Source organism: Manis pentadactyla, chromosome X (genome assembly GCF_030020395.1).
Source record: "Manis pentadactyla isolate mManPen7 chromosome X, mManPen7.hap1, whole genome shotgun sequence".
Classification (NCBI taxonomy): Eukaryota; Metazoa; Chordata; class Mammalia; order Pholidota; family Manidae; genus Manis; species Manis pentadactyla.
In genome coordinates, this window is record NC_080038.1 from 14,749,639 (window position 1) to 14,773,652 (window position 24,014).

Consider the following 24,014-nt stretch of genomic DNA (forward strand, 5'->3'; position numbering starts at 1 on the left):
CTCCAGTGCCTCCACATTCCTTTTGAAAATGGGAACCAATTACTTACATACCTACGTTCACAGCAGCATTGTTCACAGTAGCCAAAAGGCAGAAGCAACCCAAGTGTCCATCAACTGATGAGCAGATAAGCAAAATGTGGTCCATCTATATATGGAATATTATTTAGCCTTAAAAAGAATGAAGTTCTGATACATGTCACACCATGGATGAATCATGAGGAAATTATGTTAAGTGAAAAATGCCGGACACAAGAAGACAAACATTATGTGATTCCACTTACAGGAAGTACGTAGAATAGGCAAAATCACAGAGACAGAAAGCAAAACAGATGTTAACCAGGGGCTGGGGGAGAGAGGGGGATGGAGAGTAACTGCTTAATGGTGACAGAGTTGCTGTCTGGGATGATGAAAAAGTTCTGCAAACAGTGGCGATGGTGGCACAACATCATAAATGTATTTGATGCCACTGAATTGTACACTTAAAATTGTAAATTTTATATTATGTATATTTTAGCACCATAAAAAAAAGTATAACCTCAGTTCAATCAGGGGGAAACCCCATCTGAGGGACACTCAACAAAATACTGATCAGTACTCTTCAAAAGTGTCAAGGTCATGAAAGACAAGTAAAGATCGAGTCACAGATTACGGGAGACTAAGGAAATGTAACAGCTAAATGTAATGTGGAATCCTGGATAGTATCCTAGAACAAAAAAAAGGCGTTAGAGAAAAAACTGTGGAAATTCACTAAGATCTTTAGTAAAGAGTATTACACTAATGTTGATTTCCAAGTTCTGATAACAGACTACCCTTATGAGGGATGTGTGAACAGTTGGGTAAGGAATATATGGCAACTCTCTGTACTATTTTTGCATCTTTTCCTTAAGTCTAAAGGAAAAATCAACTTAAATTTTTTTTGGAAATCAACACATCCTTAAAAAAATAGGCACTGTAATATATTGATGTCTAATCGTTCATTCCTGCCCTAAAGGCGGTCAGTTCGCATTTGAAGTACCCAAATCAGAAAAGAACACTCAGAGATGGCGGGTCAGCTTTTGAAAGCCTAATCAGGGTCCATCTGCTCCAGAGGAGGTCAGCTGCATAATGGCAACGAGCAATGGCTCCCTGCCCTCTGGACTGTGTGAAAACATCATGCTGGCACCTCAAACCTAGCAAGAACTATGGAGAAGATCTAGCAAGACCAGCAGTCCATCCCCTTCAGAGAGGGGACCCTGGACCCTGTCAGGGCCCGTGATCAGCCATGAAAGGTGGCTCTGTCCCCTCCCTGGCGGGTAGCTGAATCCTGCCCCTGGAACACCATCACATCTGCCTTGAATGTCTCTTGCTTCGGCAGAAAGCACGAGCTTTGCCAAGCTTAAAGAAGAGACTGAGGGCTCTGTCCTTGCCTGCTCGCTGACCAGTGTCTGAATGAGTAGTCAGACTTGCCTTCCCTGTAACACACCTCCTGGTCATGGGACTATAGGAAAAATGCACAAGGCTCCCATCAACTGTTTCCCGAGAGAATCTGACAATTCTTTGGAGGCCAAACCTGTTTAGGTCAGTTCACAACAGATTATTTCTTAGCATTCCTGAGAACACAGTTACAGCTCTGTGAGTGTGAGCCAGACCCCGCCTACACTCCCCAGAGTGGAGCCCTCCTGGGACGAGGTCTTGAGCTGAGCTGCTGCCCTCTCCAGAGAGAGCGCTTTAGGCGGTGACAAGCCTCCCCTGGGACACCAAGTATCCACACTGGACCCTGGGGTTGTAGGGGCTGGAGTATACTGGATATCCAAAATGTGACCAAACACATTTATTTAGAGTCTGCAAAGTGACTCAATAGTGGAATCAATCAGACAGCACACAACAAAAAAAGCCCATGCTTTAATTTTCTTTGGGGCCAGATGTAATCAACCCTATCTTCTATTTTCTCCCTCCCAAGGGGCAGACTCATCTGTCATTTCCTGTCCTCATCCCCCTGCTTCCTCATTCCCCTCTTGCTGGTCAGCCCAGCTGTTACTAGCCATCCTGACTCCCTGCTCCCCTTCAATGCCACCCCCAGGCCCCTGAGGCCCTGGGACAGTAGCCCTCGGTGAGAGTCCCAGCCAGGATCATCTCCAGGAAAGTCCAACAGAGAAACAAGGTATCTGAGAAAGTTCATAGCCTGCTGGGCTAAGAGAAACCTCCTTCTCAACTTCCTCAAACTCTGCCAAGATGGAAGCTGTCACACAGGCTGCCACCAAAGCCACTGCCCCTGTGGCCCAAACTGATGTGGAGATTAAGGAAAACAATGTCCCTGGTGTGATAGGCAGAACAGCCCCCCACTCCCCATGCCCACATCCTGAGCCTGGAACCTGTGAATACCTGGCAGAGGGACCCTGTAGTCACAGATGGAATTAAGGCTGCTAATCAGCTGACCTTAAAATAGGGAGATCGGCTGAATTATCCCGGTAGAGCTAATCTAACCCTATGGATACTTTAAAGTCTAAGTCGGGGGCAAAGAGAAGGGAAGAGAGATGGGATGTGAGGGCAGGGCCTGCTGCAGCAGGCTTCAAGGATGGAGGAAGGGGCCATGAGCTGAAGAGTGTGGTCAGTCTCTAGGTGCCAGAAAAGGCAAGGGAACGGAATTTGCCCTTGAGTCTCCAGAAAGGAATGCAGCCCTCTCCAACACAGAGGAGCCCAGTGAGACCTGCATCGGCCTTCTGACCTACAGAAGAATAAGACGGTAAGTCAGTGTTGTTTTAAGACACTAATTTTGTGGTAATTTGTTATGGCAGCAATAGAAAATGAATACACCTAGTTATCAAATGTCATAGTAGCTTGTTTTAGGCCTAGTAAGTGATTCTTTCTTAAGTAAAACTATCTGGGCAAAGTCCACAGCACTTTCAAGCTGCCTCCCAGGAAGGCCTAGTTCTATACCATTGGCTGCCACTGGCCTCCACTCCCTCAGGCCTTACCTCCAATGAAACCAGTGACCAGGGACAGAAAACACACGTGGTTTTTGTGTCACAGGGCAATTCTAAATAGAACACTTCGCCTGTGCCATTTTTATGAGGTATCTGCTTGACACAGATCTTAAAAAAGAAAACCCACTCAGAGTTATTTCTGTAACCAAAGGTGGGCAAGAATGGGGATAGTAAAATGAGATTACTTATGAAATGAGCAATGGAAGTGAAGCCTATTCTTACCTCATTTAATCACTTAATGCACCAACTTGCAACTAAGTATGGTGATGACAATTTCCATTTCAGACCATCCCAAACCCACAGTGTGTGGGTCTGAGTCTCAGTTCTGTTCTTCAATGGCCTCAAAGCCAGTACACGCCCATCTGTTCTGGTTATTTGTTTGACCAGGGCCATAAACTCCAGAGACCCAGAATTCACTCCTTTGGACATGTGTGTTTTTTGTGGCAAGCAACCAAAATACACAGCAAAACAGAATCCACCTGAAGAGACGATGGGGACGGAGATGGGCAGCCACACAGGGGTCAGCACTCCGTATTTCAACAGATTCGGACTCTCATTCCAACTAGCTGGGAAGGAGGGTTCCAACTCTAACGGCGTCCCACTGACATAGGTCTTGCTCAGTGATCCCAAGTACCCAGGTTGGAAACTAGTTAGGGCTAACAAAGGCTGGTCTAAAAAGAAAAAGCCACGATCTCCAATGCCAGAACAGTGGGTCACTGAAGCTCTATTTTTAGCAAGTCTCCATTACCTACAAAGCAGCATATGGTTCCTACAATTCTCCAAATATGAAAGCATTGAAAGACTGGAGTGGCTGTGATAAGTGGGCTGGTCCCCAAATGAGTATTCACACTCTGACGAAAGCAGACAGCTGACAGTCTGGGCAGCCCCAACTGGCTTCCAAAGGGACCCGCCATCGTCCTGCAATCTCTTAACCATTAGCAATGGTTAAAATATTAAGCCAAATGACAGCAGCTTTTCTGCTACCAGTTTATGATACTGGAGACTTTATGTTTTCGACTAGAGAGCATTTTCTAAGCATTTACTCCCTGGGGAGGAAGAAAAGAATCCTGAAGCAAAAACACCAGGGACAAGTACAGCCAGAGGAAAAGAAGAAAACATCGCCGCCGCTGTTGCAGGGCACACAGGGGGTCAGCAGCACTTCCCTAAAATGCTGGGTGAAAACCCTGCGGAAATTAGCACACTGGCTCCCTTATCTCAGATCTACTGTGCACAACCCAGGGCACACACATGTGCTTCCTTACGTACCCAGGAGGAAGTGTGGCAAGGCTCAGCATGGACCACAACTAAGGAAGACAAAGTAGAAGATTTCTTCTGTGGCGGACCCATCTGCGGCAAGGAGACTTTGGGAAAGATGGGAAAACAGGCCAGACTGCCAGCTGTCCTAGTGACAGAATGCACCCCACACAAGGAGCCAATCATTGGTCTTTTCTTGACAAGTTCAATGCAAGAGAAACGTCTGTTCATGGCTAATCAAGGGCCACAAGAAGCTACCTGTATGCACAATAGAAATGTCTGGGCACAAATGCTATGGTATGACCAAAATTGTCCTTCAGACCAGGTCACAGACAATTTTTACCTATTTCTTTAGGTCTTTCAAAAGAGAAATACTTCCAAACGCATAAATATGCCTCATGAAATGGCAGAGCCCACAGCAAGGAAGGCTTTGAGGGGCACTAACTTTCCCAGTTGCTCCTGACCACATGCAAGGTGTGCAGATGTGAGTGATACCATTAAATCCTGATTTCCAGTATTGGTTTGAGGAAAGAGGACTCTGGCTCAGAGTCAGACTCCAGGCGTTGTCTTCACTCATTCAATAAATACTTTTCTTGTGTTGCCCATTCTGGCTGAGACACTGTGCCAAGTACATGATTTGTGGGGTCCATGCAGTCCCCAGTGGGGCTTCCTGGGCCAGCACATGCCCTGTGCCCTCTCCTCAAGCTGTGACCCTTCTCCTCTGCTGCCAGACGCATTGGTACCCAAGTTAGAGGGGGGGAAGGTAGGGGGAAAGGGAAGAGGCAATGATGTGTACCTACAACAAATCGGATTTCCTTGCATTTTCCAGCAGTCCAAGTTAAGCAAAGATAAATAAGATGTCTTGTGATGGCCCTTCAAAAAGAAATAACTCATTACTACTTGGTGATTTCTTATAAACCCAAGAAAGTGAAATTACGACTGTAGCATACATGACCTATTTTAGTCAAGCATGCTATTCCCTTCCACCTAAGCAAGAGCTCGTCAGCTCCAGGCTGAAGTCAGCATTTCCCAGGACAGGGCCTAGGACAATATGGAGGGAAGAGATCAGGCAGACTCAGCAGAGCTCCGGGCGAGCGGGGAGGTGAGGCAAAGGCGCCCAGGATGGCGCTGCTGGAGCCAGGGAAGCACTCAGGACTCCTGGGGACTCCTGTCATCACCACAGCATGGTGCATATCCAAACTTTGGTGCAAACTGGACAAATTACTGACTTAGCCCCCCAGAAGGAAGCGATCAATGGCAGAAAGAAAACAGAAGATTCCTAAAACAAGCGGCCAGCTGTCGGGGTGGGGAAGAGGAGGACCTGAGTCAGCACAGAAGTCAGAAGAGGCCCTGTTCCTCCCCCCATTCCTCCTCCTGCTCCTCCTTCCACTCCTGCCCTCCTCCTCCTCCCATCCCACTTTTACCCCGTCCCTCCCCCTCCTCCCCCTTCTCCCCCCTACTCCTCCTGCTCTTACCCCCTGCCTCCTCGAGGAGTGAGGAAACTTGCTTTCCCATAGCATTCCCTAAACTAACTCTGGTTTTACTTACTTATATCCCTCCCCTAAAATACAGCCCTAATGGGGTTGATTCAGAACTCTCCGGCCACACTGTGCCTTTAGGTGTCTTTTCCTACCATTGAGGGCCCACCACCTGGGTGCTCTTCACAGGACAATCTATGTTTAAATGGCAGCTCCCAAGGCACATCTAGCATAGAGCCAAGGGTTAGTGATGACACCTGCCTAAGGAAAGTACAGCAGACCCTGGTGGTGCTTTGGTGTTCAAATTAAGGCTCAGATGAGTGGGAAGAGCCTGGGAGTTTGGGAACTATTGGTATTTCTCACTCATGGGCCCGACATACACATACACATGGCAGGATGAAGATATCAGATGCAAAACAACATACCAGCCCTGCTGGGTGTGACTGGAACATTCACAGGAGAGTGACCTGGTGTCAGTCACTAAATAGCAGTTCCACCTAGAGGTTCACATAGTCCTTGTGACCTGCAAATTTCCAGCAACTCTCTGAAATAATTATTCAGCCCCACCAAGGAAAGCACAATCCGGTTGTAATTTCAGGAGAGAATTCGAAGTCTTGAGGTTGTGCGTATTTGAACGGCAACTCATGGCCTACTGGGTAGGCAGGGTACCCAAGAAGGTAAGGAGATCCGGGAACAACATCATGAGCCTGATTATCTCTAGTAAGTGACCGTCAATCACAGCTCATGTCTGGGAGGCAATAGGGAGTGGTAGTAAACTGAAGCCACATGCTCACCCACCTCAACAGAGTTGCCATGACTGCAGCCAGGCAGGAATGCCAGCCCACGGTTACCAGAAGACTTGGTGTTTAAGAGCAACTAGGGACCAAAGGTGTGATGTGAAATCTCAGTCTGGTTCTCAAACATCAGCTATCCTGTATTTGTAAAACAGTATGAGCCACTCTGAGACAGGTGGTGTGGCTCTCACAGCTCTAACAATCCTAAGGTTATTTTCTACTGAACTTCCAGGACATGCCCCACAGCTAAGACCCTTCCCACAGCCTTACTGCTCATAAGCCCAATGTTCTCAGCACCCACTCTCAGGCCACACAACTGAGCCCAGCACTCCATTCGAAGATACTCTGAATTTGTTCGAGAGAGAAGTACTGGTTTGTTTTTGCTGTTTCTACACTCTGACAGAAGAAAAACTCTATAATTGCAGGAGATTCAAATGGTCATTTTCCAAACTCTGTGTATCTATCAACAGTGATATAAACATTTGCAGTCTTTTGCCAAAGAGACGAACTCAGGCAGTGACAAACAGATGCCACCATAGTTCTCACGTTTGCCCCTTCTCTCCCAGGCTTGGTGTGAGCTGCTCTGACACCGATACCACCTTGCAGTCCTGGAGACTGGAAGTCCAAGATCAGGGCCCCGGCATGGTCAGGTTCTGGTGAGGGCCCTCTTCCTGGTTTCCTCACATGGGGAAAACAAGCTCTCTCCTGTCTCTTCTTCTAAAGGCACTAACCCCATCAGGAGGGCTCCACCCTCACGACAGACTCACCTTCCCAAAGCCCCACCTCCAAATACCATCACACTGGGGAGCAGGGCTTCAACATGTGAAGTTTGTGGGGACACCAACACTCAATCCATAGCATATGCCAAAAAAATCTGTGTGTATATGTGTGTCTGTCCGCCTCTCTCTCTCTCTCTCTCTCTCTGTCTCTCTCTCTCTCTCACACACACACACACACACACACACACACACAGAACAGATGAACGCACAAGCTGGAGGGCCAAAGTATCGAGAAAGGGGAGTTTGATCTGTGTACCTGCTGTGTGCACAAAATGCATGATGAGGGGGTCTTTACACCTGAGAGGGCTCTGGCACAGTGTGCTGGTGTGGCCTTACTTTGTTGCTTATTCGTAACTCATTTGAGCCCCTACTATGTGTCAGGCTCTTAGTCTACAGCACATATTTAAAGCTAGTGACACCAGCTCCTCTATTAGCCCCCGGGGGGAACTCCAAGGAGAAGAGCAGCTGCAAACAGCCTTCACGGAAGGCATGCGGCAAACAGACGACTGACGGAGGACACTGCCACTGGCGAGAAAGGGTGCAGACCTCAAAAACACGGTTTGCTTTTGTGATTATTTACACGTGTGAACCCCAAGAATCACAAAGTATGAGAAACAAAGTCCGCTCTTCAGCAAGCCCATCAGCTCTGATAATTTAATACCTTTGAAATAGACCCACAGCTGTGAGATTGGCAAAAAATGCAATGGCACGGCACAGCAGAGACTGATAATTATCTCCACGTATCCTCTTCCTCCCTCTGGAAACAGAACCCTTCTCTCCCAGAATCATGTAGACAGAATAATGGCCCCACATATGGCTATATGTTAATTCCTGGGCCTGTGAGTATGTTACTTCGTCTGGGAAAAGGGACTTGGCAGCTATGATCAAGTGGAGGATCCTGAGCAGACCCTGGGTTACCTGGGCGGGCCTGCTGTCATCACAAGGGTCTGTGAAAGATGCAACGGGGAAGCAGAAGAGCCAGAAGGTGATGTGATGACAGAGGCAGAGGCTGGAGCGATGCAGGGAAGGACCCGTGAGCCAAGCCACGCAGGCGGCCTCCTGAAGCCGCAAAAAGCAAGGAAACCGAGTCTCCTCTAGCACCTCCAGAAGGAACACAGAGCGGCCGACCTGTTCTGGACTTCCCACCTCCTGAACTGGACAATAACTCTGTGTTGTTTGAAGCCACTGTGTTTGTGGCAATTTGTAAGAGCAAGAAGAGGAAACTGCCACCCCCGTGTTGGGCACGTGGCTGCCCAGCTGGAGCTCACCATCCCCAGACTCACCTGCAGCTGGCCCTGCTGAGCCTGCAGCCAAGTTCCTGCCAATGGGGGTAGGTAGGAGTGAGGTGGGCAATTTCCAGGTTACAGCCTTTGACGGGGGGGTGCTGCTCACCCTCCACTTCTCTCTGCCCAGGAGCTGGAAGGTGAGCTGGGCACTGGCAAGCCAGCTCCCCCCAGGCCAACAGAGGCAACACCTGAGAAATGGTGGAGAAGCAACAAGAGAGAAGGAACCTGGCCCCAGTGACCTTGCAGAGCAAAGGCATTCACCGGCCCTGAATAGCCCAGTGGTCAGCAGGCAGGGACCCAAGAGGGAAAGAGACAGCTGTGCTATCCTGAGGTCTCCGTGACAGCAATTCAGCCTAGGCCCTAACGCATCTGGGATACCTGATGGCGGCGGGAACAGAAGCAGCAGAAATGTTTCCACTCTGGGAGCACACACTTTGAAAACCAAGTAGGCATTCTCTTCTAAAGCCCACACGCTCTCTCCTTCAGTGAACATGTGCTCTTGTTCATCCATTAGTTCGTTCATTTACCCATTTATTGGAAATATGTGCTGGTACAACTACTTGGGAAGGCCAGCAACCTGCAACCCTGCTGTATACCTTTAAGAACACCACGGACATGTGCACCCAGAGACATTTATTTGAAGGTGACAGGAAGTCCATTCGCAGCAGCAAAAAACTGGAAGCAATGCAAAAGCCCATCTCCATGAGAAAGGATAAAAACACAATGGCACATTCAAACACTGGAATACCAGACAGGGAAAATAAATGGACTATAAAATCAGAGGCAACAAGCCATCCCAAGTCTCTGCAGTCGAGATGCCTGTTTTGTAAAACTATAAAACCAAGCAAAACCAGACAATATGCTTTTAGGAGATACATGTGGAAATGATAAAACTATTTCTCAAAGAAGGGAAGGCTGATTTTTAAAGACTCATGATGGTTGGCTTCCGCAGAGGAGGCAGGGAGAGGGGTGGAGCTGCCAGCACACATCAGGGCGGGGGGTCACGAGTATGTATTTTATGATGACGCCATGCACACAACACACAGTCTGTAGGCATTAAATATCATCTCTGTTTTCACAACAGTTTTTAAGGCACAAAATCAAGTGAAAAGGCCTCAGACAGCTCAGTATGAAGGCAGGTTCTCATGGTGGTTTGAAGAGAAGAGAGACATGGGGGAACCAAGCGAGCCCAAAAGACTGTGTCACGTCAAGCAGCATGTGCCCTGTCATATCACCAGCAACCACTCCACTTCTGAAAAACATCATCCTGTCTCCTATTAGTGTCGATCTGAGCTTTACTGGGTTAGTTTATACTTAATTTGTGACTGTTTCAGGTTGATACCTACAAAGGAGCTTATATCTAGCTTAGTGTCTGTATTTTCGAGTAGCACTATTATGAACAAGTTTAAGGCACTTAAACAGGAATGCAGTTCTGACACCTGCTGCAACATGGATGAAACTTGAAGACATTATGCAAAGGGAACTAAGCTCGTCACAAAAGGACAAACGCTGTATGATTCCACTTACATGAGGGACCTGAAACAGTCAAACTCATGGAGACAGGAGCAGAAACGGTGGTTGGCGGGGCTGAGGGTGGGGGCCGGCGGGCAGTTAGTGTTTAATGGGGACAGAGTTTCAAGTGAGGAAGATGAGAAAGTTCTGGAGATGGACAGTGTGATGGTCGTACAACAATGTGAGTGTACTTAATACCACTGAACTGTACACTTAAAAATGGTTAAAGTGGTCAATTTTATGTTATATATATCTGGCTGTAATAAAAAATAAGTAAATAAAAGCTAATAAACATTTTTAAAGGTTAAGACAAAATACAGATTCTTGGAAACTATTGTCCTTGTGAAGGGAACTTCCACATTACTCACTTGAGAAACCCTATTCTGGTTTCTCTCTAGACCTCCCAACGAGGAGGGAGTTTCAGACACTGACTTAACATTGTTGTATCTCAAAAAGTTGTCTTCTGACTTGCCGTGTCTTCCTCAAATTGACACCTTTCATTCTTTCTGGATAAGCAGGACTTTTCAAACACCCCCTTTCGTTTACCTGCTTGTTTCACTGTGTGGTTCATGAATGTTCACATCACAATCTCCCCCCAGTTTGGAAAATGAAAAGTTAACTCCAATGCGTCACTGAGTGGAACTTTAGATATCTGCGTTCCTCTGGTTATCAGATCTTATACTTTACAGGCACTCAATAAACACTTGTAGAATTTAATTGAATTCCAATATAGGGCAGTACTGAGTCACCTGTCATTTGTCCTACCAGTGCAGGCCAGTCATGCTGACAATTTGAAAAGGTAACAAAAGGAGAAAGTGTACGCTCCATGTTAGCTGCCAATGCTTTCTGACATGAATCATCATGAGGTTTAAAACTTCCACAGAAAGTTTGCCCTGAGAGGGCATCATAAATATTCAACCAATTTTTTGCCAGATACATACATGAGCTGACACTTGGTGTGCTCGTGGTGGCTGAGGAATGAGTACCTTATACAATGCTGCCCATTAACTGAGCTGATGCCTCCAGAAGGCAAGACTTTGAAATGGTTCTTCCAACCTGGATCCTGGGGTTCAGCCACCCTTACCTAGTACCCTCAAAAGCTAAAAGCACAATTTTTTGAGGGGAGTATATGACAGTGACAGAAAGCTAAGCTAGGAAACAACAGGAAGTTATTACCATGACCTCTCCCTCATCAGAACAGGACTTGGACCCATATCCCAGCCAAATGCGAAGTCACATTGAGGACCCAGGGCCTTTAGAACACAGATTTTTTTTCCCTGTGGTTCCTGGAAAGAACCCTCCTTTAAATGCCAGTCAGGTGGGAAGTGAAAAGAGGGGTGGGGGAGGGAAGGTGAGAAGAAAAAGAAACTAAACCCCAAGGGTTTCACCTCTTACTGTGTATTTCCTGATCTCACACCTGATACTACACAAGGATTAAGCACCTCAGTACCGTGGAGTATGAAGGCCCCACCAGCAGTCTCCTTCAGACATGTCACTGTCTCTCTCTCCCGACCTCTCTCCCCCATGCACGCGTGCACGCACACACACGCACAAAGCATACATAGCACAGAAGGGATGATAAGTCACATGAGCACAGTTTCTAGAACTAAGACAGAAAGCAAACACGGGGATGGCAAGTGCCCTGCCAATCCACATACTATGATCCCCACGGACTGAACTCTTTGTTATCATCATCACGGGTCATTCCAGCCATTTGGGAGGCTACAGAAACGAAAGAATGCATATAAAATGTCAGCCTGCCTATAACCCGATTTCCTTAAAGGATAAAAAGGAAAATTATGTCCATCACATCCCTACTTACAACATCAAGATTATGGAAGCAACCTAAATGCTCAAATGATAGGAAAATGGTTACATAAATTAAGATTCGTGAACTTAAACATTTAGCTACTAAACACAATGGCTTTGAAAATGACTACGAGGCTCAGTGAAAAAATGCCCAGGACATGCAACTATACAAACTCCAGTGCATGGACACAGAAGCGCAAGTACTATAGTAAAAAGCTTGCAGACACATACACTAAAAAAATGGCAGTGCTGTGCTGGGGTGTCGGATAGGTGGTCAATTTAAATTCCCTGCTTCTATTTGTCAACCCCACAATAAGAATCACTGCATATTTATAACAAACACTTCCTACCGCTGGAGAATACTGGAACGGAATGGGCGCCACGCCCCGCAGTCCCTGGAGCCCTGTGCACCTCCTCCCACGCTCGATGGGAGACCGCAGCGCCCTGGCTGGGAGCTGCCCTGGGGAAGGCCACCGCACTCTCCCTGCCTGGGCCAGCAGGAGCCCTGCCCACAGGCCCCTTCCCGGGGGCCACCTGGGCCTTAGACCGCTCGGGATAGCAGATAGTTTCACCTCCGTCCAGCAGCTGCAGTACTTTTCACGGAGCAAAGGAGGCGGTGCTGAGTTGGAAATCCTGAGGCAGGGGGCAGTACTGCTTGGGAGCAGGCCCACTGCAAGGGGCTTTCGGGACAGAGGAGGGGTTCAGAGGGCGTTGGCTGGGACAGAGAGGAAGGGAGCAAGAGGGGGAGGGAGAAGGAGGGAGGGGGGAGGCAGAGAGGGGCTTAGTGAGGGGGAGCGGGAGGAGAAGGTACAGGGCGTGGAGGCAGTGCACAGACCTGGGGAGGGGAAAGCCCAAGGGGAGCCAGGAGCAAAAAGGGGGGGGGGGCGCTGAGGGAAAGGGGAAGAGAGAAAGAGCAGGAGGGAGGGAGGGCAAGGGAGGATGGGGGCAGACAGAAGAGAGGGAGGTCTGAAGGAAAAGAAAGCTTGGGGGTGAGAGAGTGGGGGTAAAGAGGGTGTGGGGAAGGGGGAGAGGGGGTGAGGGGACCTGGAGAGGCAGGGGAGAACGCGTGAGCGGGGGAGAGGCAGACCGCCGCTGGAGGATGTCAGGGCCCTGCCTGCAGGCCTCAGTGCTAACTTGACAAGCAGGGGCTGTTTTTCACAATGTCTTCATCTCTTCCTCCATTTAAAAAACCACAGTTTCCCTATAAGAGCCAGACAATGTCACAACCGTACCCTGCCCCCATGGCATGCCACCACCAACCTATCCAAACGCCCCCAAGTCACATCCACACTTTTTAAGTGCTGCCAACTCAAAAGGAGAAACTGCATTTGGTCACATGGCTGGGAACCTTGAGGGTAAAACCCACCTGTTCCCTCACTTGGAAGCACAGGTGGCCAGGAGCCCCAGGAGCCCTTCCCAGGGGAGCCTTGTCAAAGGGACTCCAAAGGTGGATGGAACATGCTCGAAGGCTCTAGCACCACCTCACACCAACCGCCTCTTTGCCAAGAGAAAGCTGGGAGAAATGGGCACAGGGTACCTCCAGGCATCCTGGCTTGGGGGTTCAAGCATCCACATTTATGGTGCCCCGAAAGAGTTACCCCCACCTGCACCCCCATCTCACTGGCTCTGCAACCCAGGGGCAGGGCTTCCTTGGGGTCACCACTGTGGCCCAGCATTGAGCACATACCTGGCACCAAGGCCACCCTCCTTAAACACAGGGGACTGGAACTGGCCACATCTCTCCCCTCAGGGAGGCAGGTGCCGAGCAGGCGACACCCACTCTAGTTGCTCAGAGTCCAGCTAATGGCAATTTGGAATGGGCCCGAATGAAGTCACTCTTAGCAAGTGCTGAATTGTGGCATGTGTCCCATGGATGACCTGCGCAGAAAGAAGAGAGGGGACAGGGCAGGGAGGAGACAGCCAGAGGGCGGCCAGCCCATCCCTGGGTCCTGGGCTTCGTGGGGCTCCTGGGCTGCACAAGAGGTCCTCGTGGCTCTTTAACAACCCCCTTCTCAGGTTAGCAGGCTCTACTTGGCTTCCTCACTTGAAGAAAGTCCTTACTACACACATGCAATACGAAAGTAGGAAAGACCTAACTGAGCTGAGAAACAAGGTCTCAACTGGTCAAGATCCAGGACAAAGTTTCTACCAGTTACGAACCCAGATCACATGAGACTCAGGAAAACCCAGTAGAGTCTCCTAAGGAACTCTTCCACGGTGCGCCTATCCCTCCATCAAAACTGGATAAGGAGCACCCAGGCATACAGTTCTTCCTAAGGCACATCCCCAGGGAAAGGAAATCACCAGCTAGATAGAAGTCGTCTCATCATCAACTAATAACGATGTGAAAAAGAGGGGAGGGGGAAATGACAGAAATACCTATCTCCTGGTATATGCGTGAAGCTCCCTGGAAGAATTCACGAGAAAGAAAATACTGACAGCCTGTGGGAGGGTCAGCTGGAGGACTGCAATGGGAGGAGTCTTTTCACTGGAAGCACTTTTCACCTTTCGAATTTTGAATCATCTGGATGTATAACCTACTCTAAAACCTAACTTTAAAAACAACCTTAATGTTTCTCCAGCAAGCAGCTGTAGCCTGTATGCCCCACAAACAGATGAACAGTGTGAGCTGCTTCCCCTTTCAAATTTTTTCCTCAGTTGGGGACACCGCTAAACCCCCAGTCTTCCCCTCAACCGTCCCAAAGCTAATTACTTCCTTTTCATTTTTTTGACAAAGGTAGCAGTTAAGCTAAAAAATCGCCACCAATTCACAAACGCTCTGCCCAGCCTGCTTAGGTATCACTTGATGAGCTCATTGAAGACTGTACTTGGGTTGACACCTCTGTCCTCCATCTAATATTTTATTGAGAACTAAGGAACAATGAGAAATCACTGGTTAAGTGGTAACAAGCTGTCCCATTTTGTTTGTTGTGTTTTGGGAGGGGTTTTATGATCAAAACAGGAGAAAGGCAAGCCCACTCGTGTAAAGTGAATTCCATCCAGAAGCTAGCAGGTTACATGCTCAGGCAGAAAGCAGGGTCCACAAGAGTCCGGTGAAGGAAATGCAGATCCGTGAAGAAGCTGGCTAAGGGGAGGGGACAGACAAGCCGGGAAGGCCTTTTCCAGTTCTCATCCCAAACAAGATTCAAGCACCTCCTTCGAGCTCCAGGCACAAAAATGAGAACTAGTTGGAATAATTAGGGAGGACACTAAGCTAATTAAAGACTTTTCACAAGGGGAGTGGGTGTGTGATGGATAAAACTGGTACAGTCCCAGAGGACCAGACCTAGAACAGGGCCCCAAGTCTTCCATGTCTAGAACAGTCCAGAAAAATCCAGCAAAATCACAGGGCTGATGTTTTTGTACTGAAGTTCAAGGAGATAGTGATGTAAACTGTCTATACATGCTGCAGGTGAGTGCTTATAGACTTAAATTTCTTATACAAAATGAGTCATTAATGAGCATTTCAATATTTATAGTATTTAATCCAAGATACTGAGGAAGAAACAGCAATACAAAATGAGTAAGCACTTCATCCCGCCACCCTGCCCCCCACACCTGGGAACAGACCAGCCTCCTGCAGTGGCCCCACACCACTACCCTGGCTACTGGACAGAAATCAGCCAAGGCCTTTACTAAGCTTCACTTGCCGACTGGACACAGTTCAGTGAGGACAAACATCATAGGATTTTTTGTTACTGGTGTTTTTTCTTCCTGAGGCTAAATATAAGCAGTTTATCATGAAAATAAGGTCCACAGGCTACATTTTGCTTTAAGTGTCCCCTAATGAAAACTACAGACCTGCTGAAGATATTTATCCGCGAAGGAATGGTCAAGTTGAAAACCAAGTGCTCACAGTCAGCCCGTGCACGTTGGCCAGCTGCAGGAATTTAGGTGAAGAATCGCGTAACTCCATCAACCCACTATGTCTGAATTCAAGACGCCAGTTTGGCAAAGCAATGTTTTCTCCCATGATTGAAATATCCTTAATGAACCCCAATACTTGCCAAGGAAGTTACCCAGGCAACTACCTTACAAATGCTTCAGAATGTAAAAGGAAATTCAGAATTCCCCCACCGGATGAAAGGGATGTCACCCGAGGAGGTGGCTGGAGGGAAAGAGCAAAAATGAAGTGCCTCCCAAAGGGAACATCCATCAGAAACATTTAAAAGCAAAACCACGTGCCTCTTCCTACATTCCTATGGCATCTTAACTAGGATCCTCGGACTTCCGTCACATGTTCTCCAAAACAGTCGGGCAGTCCGGGAACCCCCAGCAGACCTGGATTCTAATCTTCAAGTTAAGAACTTATCAGGGAGGGGTGATGAAAAAGTTTTCAAAATAGGTAACAGCGCTGGTTGCACAACGCTGTGAATATACTTAATGCCACTAAACTGTGCACTTAAAAATGGTTGAAAAGGCAGATTTTCTTACATGTATTTTATACCATAATTTTAAACCTAATGTACTATACTAAAAACCATTGAGTTGCACACCTTAGATGGGTGAGTTGGAAGATATGTGAAGTCTACCTCAATAAAGCTGTTATAAAAACTTGGGGGGGCAACAGCCTGTGGGAAGATCCTCACTGGGAGAAGCAGGAGCCTGACCTTACTGAGCACCCAACATGTTAGTTCTTTCATATTGGAAGGGAATTGGGTTCTGCAGCTAGGAGACTGCGTCACTTTGCCTCTCTGAGTCTGCATTTGATCACCTGATGGTGTGGGCCATGACTGCCAAGGACCTTTCCAGCTCTTCAGTTCCAGGGACCGATGCGTGAATGGCAGAAGGACCCATCCATCACCTGGCAGCTGGCATATAAGCACATCTCCCTAGGAAGGCAAAACATCAGGGGAGCCAAACACAGGAGAAAGAAGTTTAACAGCTTCATGACCTAGGTAATGACAGAAGAGGGGCAAGAGCTGTGCTAAGACACTTTCCACTCAAAGAACAAAATGGTGAGAGTGTGCCAAAGGGAAGTGCTCTCCAGCAAGTTCTGGGTTCATTCATAAAACAAAGGCTGTGGCTACAGAGAAAAGCTGCGATCCACAGCAACTGACGGTGAAGGAAGGAAACGGTGCTCCAACCATCTATGTAACACTCAGAGCCTTTGGGGCCAGAGAACTGTTGCGGAGGCTGTCCTGGCACAGGACGATGCATAGCAGTGTCTCTGACCTCTGCACCCCCAATGCCAGCCGACTGCCCCCCCACAATCAGCTGTGAGATCCAAGTGTCTCCAGACAGTCCCAATGTTCCCTTGGGAGACATATCACGCTTGGCTAAGAACCACTGCCAGGGAGAATTTTCTACCTTGAACTTGTAATTCATTATAGAAGCCACAGGACACACGTGGCATTGCCTTTCTGATCCACTGCAGTGCAGGCCACCATGAACTGTGAGCAAATAGGCCTTGTCTGCCTGGGGAGTTTTACAGAATTGCACACACACTCCTGGCAGCCAGTAACCTCAGAGAATTACAGCTAGTAATCGGCCTTGAGTGCAAGGGTTACTCATTCATTCATTCAGTAACATATGGCGCTTACTGTATGCCAGGCAATGAGCCAGGGTGCTGTAATTGGGACACTCAGTCAGAGACGAACTGACTTAACAGGAGGCAAAGTGTTGTACAGCCACCTCTGGAGCATGCCTCCAAAAATGAATGAGGGGTGTGACAGGCTGAACAACAGCCCCCCGACAAAGCTGTCCCCACCACCTGTGAATATGTTACCTTGCATGGTAAAAGGGACTTTGCAGATGTGACTGACTTAGGGATCTTGAGACAGGGAGGGCATCCTGGATTACCCAGGTGGGTCCATATAACACAACAGTCCTTACAAAAGAAAGGCAGGAGGGTCAGAGTAAGAGAGAAGGAGATGTGAGGACAGAAGCACAGGCTACAGTGGTGCACCACAAGCCAAGGAATGTGGGCCACCTCTAGAAGGTGGGAAGGGCAAGGAATGAGTTCTCCCCCAGAGCCTCCAGAAGGGACACAGCTCTGCTGACACCTGCATCTCCACCCAGAAAAACCCATTTTAGACCTCTGGCATCCAAAAGTGTAAGATCACAAATTTATATTGTTTCAAGTAGTGAATTGTTAAAGCAGCAAGAGGAAACTAATACAGGAGACTAGAAGGCAGAGAAGAGCGTGAAATCCGTTCCCATCAAGGGAACAATGTGGGAGAGGCTCAGACACCTGAACGAGCGTGGAACTAGAAAGGTGAGGAGGGGTGGCTACTGAGCTGCAGGAAGGCTCTGCTAAGTCATTCATTCCTGCTCAGGCAGATCTAAAGCATCTGTGGAAGGGTAGAGACATGAGGCTCATTCCAGAAACATTTGGGATTTGACAGTACATTGGAAAGGGGCTGCAAGAGGGGAGAGGGGAAGGAAAAAGAGGCAAGGCAAACAGTGGAACACCCCTGGAAGTGACAGGAAAGGGGGTAATACCCTCGAGGAAGTGGGGAAGCCAAGAGCCAGGACAGGTATTATGGAGGAGAAATGCTGAGCTCAGCTTACAATGTGCTCTGTTTGAGTTATCTAAGACATCCTTGGGTGAAGTTAGCTAAAAGGTTAGGAATAAGAATTAACTCAACCATACTAATTTTAGGCTTCCCATGAGCCAGGCACAGGGACACAGTGACCAGACAGGTGCGATTCTGGCCCTCCATAAATGTGGGAGAGGGAGACAGGACAGCCAGTAGCAAAGTGCTATAAGAAAGACACTGGCCCAGCTACTACTGGCTTGAAACATGGATGGGGCCACCAGCCAAGGAATGCAGAACTCCAGAGGCTGGAAAGGCAGGGAAAGGGACTCTCCCCTGCAACCTCTAGAAGGAGCCTAGCCCTGCTCACCTCTTGATCGCAGCCCAGTGAGACTGTGATGGGCTTCTGATGTCCAAAACTTTAAAGATAATAAATGTGTGGTGTTTTTAGGGCCCAAGTGTGTGGTAATTTGTTACAGCAGCAATCAGAAACTAATATAGGTCAATCATGAACAAATATCAAAAACCCCAATAATATCAACAACATATTTTTAATTTCCCTTCTAACACAGATGGAGGGAAAAGAAGGACTATGGGAAAGGCCTGTATGATACTCTGGTAAAAGACCAAGTGACTGACACTGAGATGGGCCAAGTGATGTCACTAATGCCCAGGTCTTGGAGGTCATGGAAGAATCAACACTGTACTGTTCTAGTAATTCCTCAAGAGCTTTGTTCTGAATCAGAAGCATATTTTTCTCCTTCTCCAAGGTCATGGGTCACTTATAACAGCATCCTATGTTATGGCCCGAGTGCCCATACCCTCTTCAGTGGCCCATCCATCCTGGACCTCGGCTTCCTCACCAGCAAGGCAAGGAGGTTCTACGCTTGACCTTGACCATGCGTCAGAACCTCCTGGAAGGTGCCTTCAAAGACAGATTGCTGGGCTCCACCCCCAGAGTTCCTGATTTGGTGGGTAGAATTGGGGACAGAGCATTTGGGTCCCTAACAGGCCCCCAAGCCCCCAGGGAGGCTGCTGCTGCCGGCGGGGGGACTACACTCTCAGAACCACTGCAGTAGACGCTCTCCTCTCCCACTGAAAAGATAGTATCTGCCTGCCCTGCATCTTTCCTGTTAAAACTCAGCAGCTTCTTGGTCCTCAGCAGCTGGCTCTGTGTTACTCTGCGCCAACTCCCCTGGTACAGCAATTCAGTTGTCCATTCTGCCTAACACTGAACAGTCCCCAGACTAGAGCTGGCTGATATTAAGGAAGTAGCCACAGAATATACCTAGAAAGACATTCCCTCCTAACTCCCACATTCCAGGGCCCCACTTACCACTTCGTTAACTTGGAGATGGAGAAAAGCAGTCCCTGCCATCCAGGAGCTGGCTGGGCACCCTCCTGTTGAACATGAACAATTTCCCAGAACACCAGCATCAGACAAGGCCGCCCTGTCACTGGGATGGGCCAGACCAGCCCGTAGCCATGTCTGAACACCAAGAGCAAGTGAACCTTGTCCAGACATCCCCAGTCCCGGCTCTTCGGAGGGACTGCTGCTTCTTCACCAGTCACAGCCTTTGTCCAGTCTTTCCAGCTTCTAGATAAGATTTATTCAGACACCCGACCATGAAATGACCCCTGCTTCCTGACAGCATCCAATCCAGGCAGCGCCTGGCTTCCAGCTTCCCACAGGCCCTGACACAGGCTGATGGTATGTGTGCTCCTGTCTAAGGGCCCCTCTCCACACTGCCCCACGCTTCCTGTGGCCAGCATTCTCCCGCGCTGCAAGGAGGGGAACAGGCTTGCTCCACTCTGGGTACACTGGGGGGTGGGGGGGGTGGCTACAGGGCAGTGATGACTCCTACTTATTCTCAGGTTCCTGCTCACAGTCTCCTCAAGGAAACTGTCCTTACCTCTCTGCACCCTAAGTCAGATTCCCCCTCTCTCATCTCCTGAGACCTGTCGTGGCTCATAATTACATATTGGTAGGAACACTGCATTCAACCTGCCTCTTCCACTAGAATGAGAAGCCCAAGCCAGCAGGTGAGTGTGTGTCGTGCACCTGTTCACAGCAACAATGCCTGGCACAAAGTAGGTGTTCAATAAATACTGGATAGCTAGATGGATGAATACTGACCACTGGATGCAACCTACTTTAAAACAGTTACAAATACAAGAGTTGATGAGAATGTCAGTTATGCAAACACGGAATTGAAGTGGTCAGAGAAGAAATAAAGATCTGTGCAACCAGGACTGTAGCCAGGCTTTGCCTATGCCACAATGGCTATAAGGGATGGGGTAAAGGTCATGAACAAAAAAGGTGGAGCCTTTCCTTCTATTTCTAACTCCAGACTGCTGCTATTAGTGGCCAACTTGTTACATTCATTTTAGCTTTAGTTTAGCATAAAGCGGTCTACCACCAAAACAATACATTGCCAAGAACGGTACAAACTTTGTTGTTACTCTGGAATTCTTTAAATGAAAATCATCTGCTGGGCTTGCAAATCTTTCACTATTCACAGATTCGGATCATAATAATATTTGTGCAGTTGTAACTACAGGAGGCTTTCCCTGTATCTGGCACTGTAGGCATCTCCCTGCCAGCTCAGGGGGCCCATTCTGAGTGATCTTTTGTAAGAGGCCATTTCACAACTAACTGGCTTCATTTCAGAGATAGGGATTTGATGCTTCTCAGTTATTTTTCAGATCAAAGACTTTATCATACAGTTTTATTGTGTTAGCCATCAACAGAAAAAAAATCTTTATCAGGTCAGGTAAGAATGCAAGTGTATCAAATCGATAAACTGGACAAATCTCCCTGAAAACCAAAGAGACTTGGGGGACCGGGGAGAAGGTGTGCCTGAGTACACACACCCGCTTCAGAAATGGCCCTGTCAAGTGGCTCCATGGAAAGATACAAAGAATCAATTGTTCAACACCTGTACTTCATCACAAATATGTTGCTGAAGATGCTATAGAAAACAGCAGGTGATCTTTAGCCACAAACCACTATAAGCACCTTAAATCCCACTGTAAATTTTAATGAATTAAATGACAGCATTCGTTTTAATCTTATCGCCTCTAAGTGTTAACACCTGACATAAATGAAAATCACTTTCTGCGCCCATACTCCCACCCCCACTTTTGTAACAGTTACAGTAAAAAAAAAAAAGACCAAACTTGAAAGGACTATAACCTGCAGAAGCACTCTCAGAGTTTCTTACGAGGTGCTGGATAATGAAAACAGTTCTGGCTTGAATGAATAACAGGTCTGTTTGTCCTTAAATGAGATTTGGTCCTCTTCCCACTAAGATATAGAAAGCACAGTCCAGCCACCAGAGAAGACTTTTGGATCTAACTTCTTTTTTCATGCAACCTTCTTGGTGACTCACCCAAAAAGAAAGATGATCATTTTTGGTTACCTCAGGAGAAACCAATCTGTTACGAAAATGATTGGTGGTGTTTAAAGTACATACTTTTGTTAATAAACTAAATCATCTTATTAGGTGCCACAGCAAAAAAGAGACAAGAGGGCTGAGCTAGGTGTCTGTCTTCCACTGAGTAGGAGGGTTTCATACCCCCTTATTCATTCATTCACTCATTCATTCATCCAGTAAATATTTAGGGCCTGCTCTGTGTCAAGCACCAAAGAAAACACTGCTGAGCAAAACGGTACAACACAGTGCTGTCCCCTATGGTCGTGGAGCTTACAGGAGGGGAGATAAATATTAAACTCAAATGAATATGTAATGCTGCTATACAAAAAGAAAAGGTGCTAAAGGAGAGAGGGTAACAGAGAGGAACTAATTTAGACTGGGGGTGGCTCGGGACTTAAGAGAAGGCACTCAGAAAAAAGTGACATTGAAGCTGAGAGACCATCATTTTACCAGTTTAGGAAAGGAAAATCATTGTGGCAAATGACCACAAATGGGATTTTAACTTTGCCTGTCAACAGCTGAGGGAGTTAACCCTCCCCTTTCCCAGTGCACCGGTCTTCAGGAGCATCATCACTCTGGCCCACCTACCCAAATCGTATTACCTGAACACAGAAAGGTCTCACTTTATTATGATTTATTATAATTTCTAGCCTTCCTATGTCTGGCCTAGAAACACCCCAAAATAATCTGCCAGAGGCATGAAAACCAGAGACTGGCTGCCAACAAGAGTATCACCTGGGTGGGCCAAACGTTTAAAAGCACAGGCAAAGAGACCTCCTTGTCCCATTAAAATGACAGGTCCCCATGGCAAGGTGGATCCAATACTCAGGTGAGACCCAGGGGGCCTAACGGTTAGTTGCCTACTTGGACCCGGATCAAATAAATCAAGGACTGGATCACCTTTTCCAGTTCCCCAAGCCTGCAGACTTGAGATGTGGGAAGTGGCCTCAGCATCACGAAGCAGAGAGCTCACCCAGCTGGGAGAAGGACCGCAGGCAGAGCGGATCAGGGCGGGGAGGAAGCGGGGCGCCAAGGAAGGCGCATCAGGCGCTCAGGACCCGAGAACGGCACGCGAGGCCGGCTTCTGGGGCGTTTCCCCCCACCCCACTCCAACCACGTCGGTCCCCCAGCCAAGGCAACCCGGCCCCTCGGCCGCCCCGAGACCCGGAGATTTTGGCTTCCCCCACGCGGGGCCAAGCGGGTACCGCGAGCCCCACGCAGGGCCGGAGCCCACCAGCAACCTCACCAGCGCTGAGGAGAGCTCCCTGGGACCAGAAAATGGCCAAGACCAAACTCTCCCCGCCTACCCGAAGAACCAACCACACCCCCTGCGTCCCTCAGCCTCAGCCGCCCGGGGCTGGCCCCCGCGATCCTCCATTCAGGCCCCCACTGGGTTTCCGCTGGCGCCGCGCGGGCTCGGCAGGGACACGGGCGCGAGTGGGAGTGAACGGGGGTGCGCGAGGCATGTAGGGTGCCTACCGCGATGTCACCCGCCAGGACCTGCCCTCCGGGCGCCCTCCCAGCTCCACTGTCCTGGGACAGGCACGCCGCCCCCGGGGCGAGATGGGCACCCGGGCGCCCGGGCGCCCCCCCACTCACCCATTGGCGTCGAGCCGGGCCGGGCCGGGTCGCCGAGGCAGCGTGAAAGTTGGCGGAGGCGGGCGCGGGGGCCGGGGCGCCGCAATCGCTGCGCGGGGCTCCGGGCGGACGCGGGGATCGGGGCTCCGGGACCGGGGCTCGGAACGCTGCGGCAGCTGGGCCGGCTTTCTGCTCAGTCGCGGCGGCGGCCGCGGCTCAGCGCCGCCCGCTGCTGCCTCTGCTGCTGCTGCCGCTGCTGCCCCGGGGCGACTCCTGCTGCTGCTGCTGCTGCTGCTGCATCGCGGCCCGCTGCGCCCGGCTGCGCCGGGTTTCCTGCTCCCTGCTAGTGGAAATTGCGAAAAAATAAAAAAAAAGCGCCGCCCAGCCCAGTGCCCAGCAGCCGCGGCCGCGCCGCCCGCTCCGCCCCCCCACGCCCGCTCCGCCTCCCCACGCCCGCTCCACGCCACCGCCGCGTTGCTCCAGCGGCTCCGCCTGCCGGGGACGCGCGGCTGCTGGGGCCGGGGAGGAGCCTGCGAGGGGCGGGGCCTCTCCGGGGCGGGGCTGGCGTCCGGGGCGTCCCTACTACTGCGGCCCTCGGGCCGCTCCCCTCACCGCCCGCTGGGGAGGACCCACCTCCTCGAGGCC

At 49.2% G+C, this 24,014-nt stretch overlaps 1 protein-coding gene across 5 annotated transcripts in view; it reads right to left on the reverse strand.

Moving 5' to 3' along the window:
* Positions 1-23,715, reverse strand: part of SH3KBP1 (SH3 domain containing kinase binding protein 1) — a 315,550-nt gene extending 291,835 nt beyond the window's left edge. For 3 of the 5 annotated variants that reach the window (XM_036912854.2, XM_036912855.2, XM_036912853.2), the window contains exon 1: positions 23,391-23,714. In XM_036912854.2, coding sequence (XP_036768749.2) covers positions 23,391-23,394 — 4 coding nt within the window. In that variant the 5' untranslated portion in view covers positions 23,395-23,714. Of the gene's footprint in view, positions 1-23,390 lie in introns of all 5 variants that reach the window. The other 2 variants (XM_036912856.2, XM_036912857.2) reach the window with 2 other exon arrangements.
* Positions 23,716-24,014: the final 299 nt, after the last annotated feature.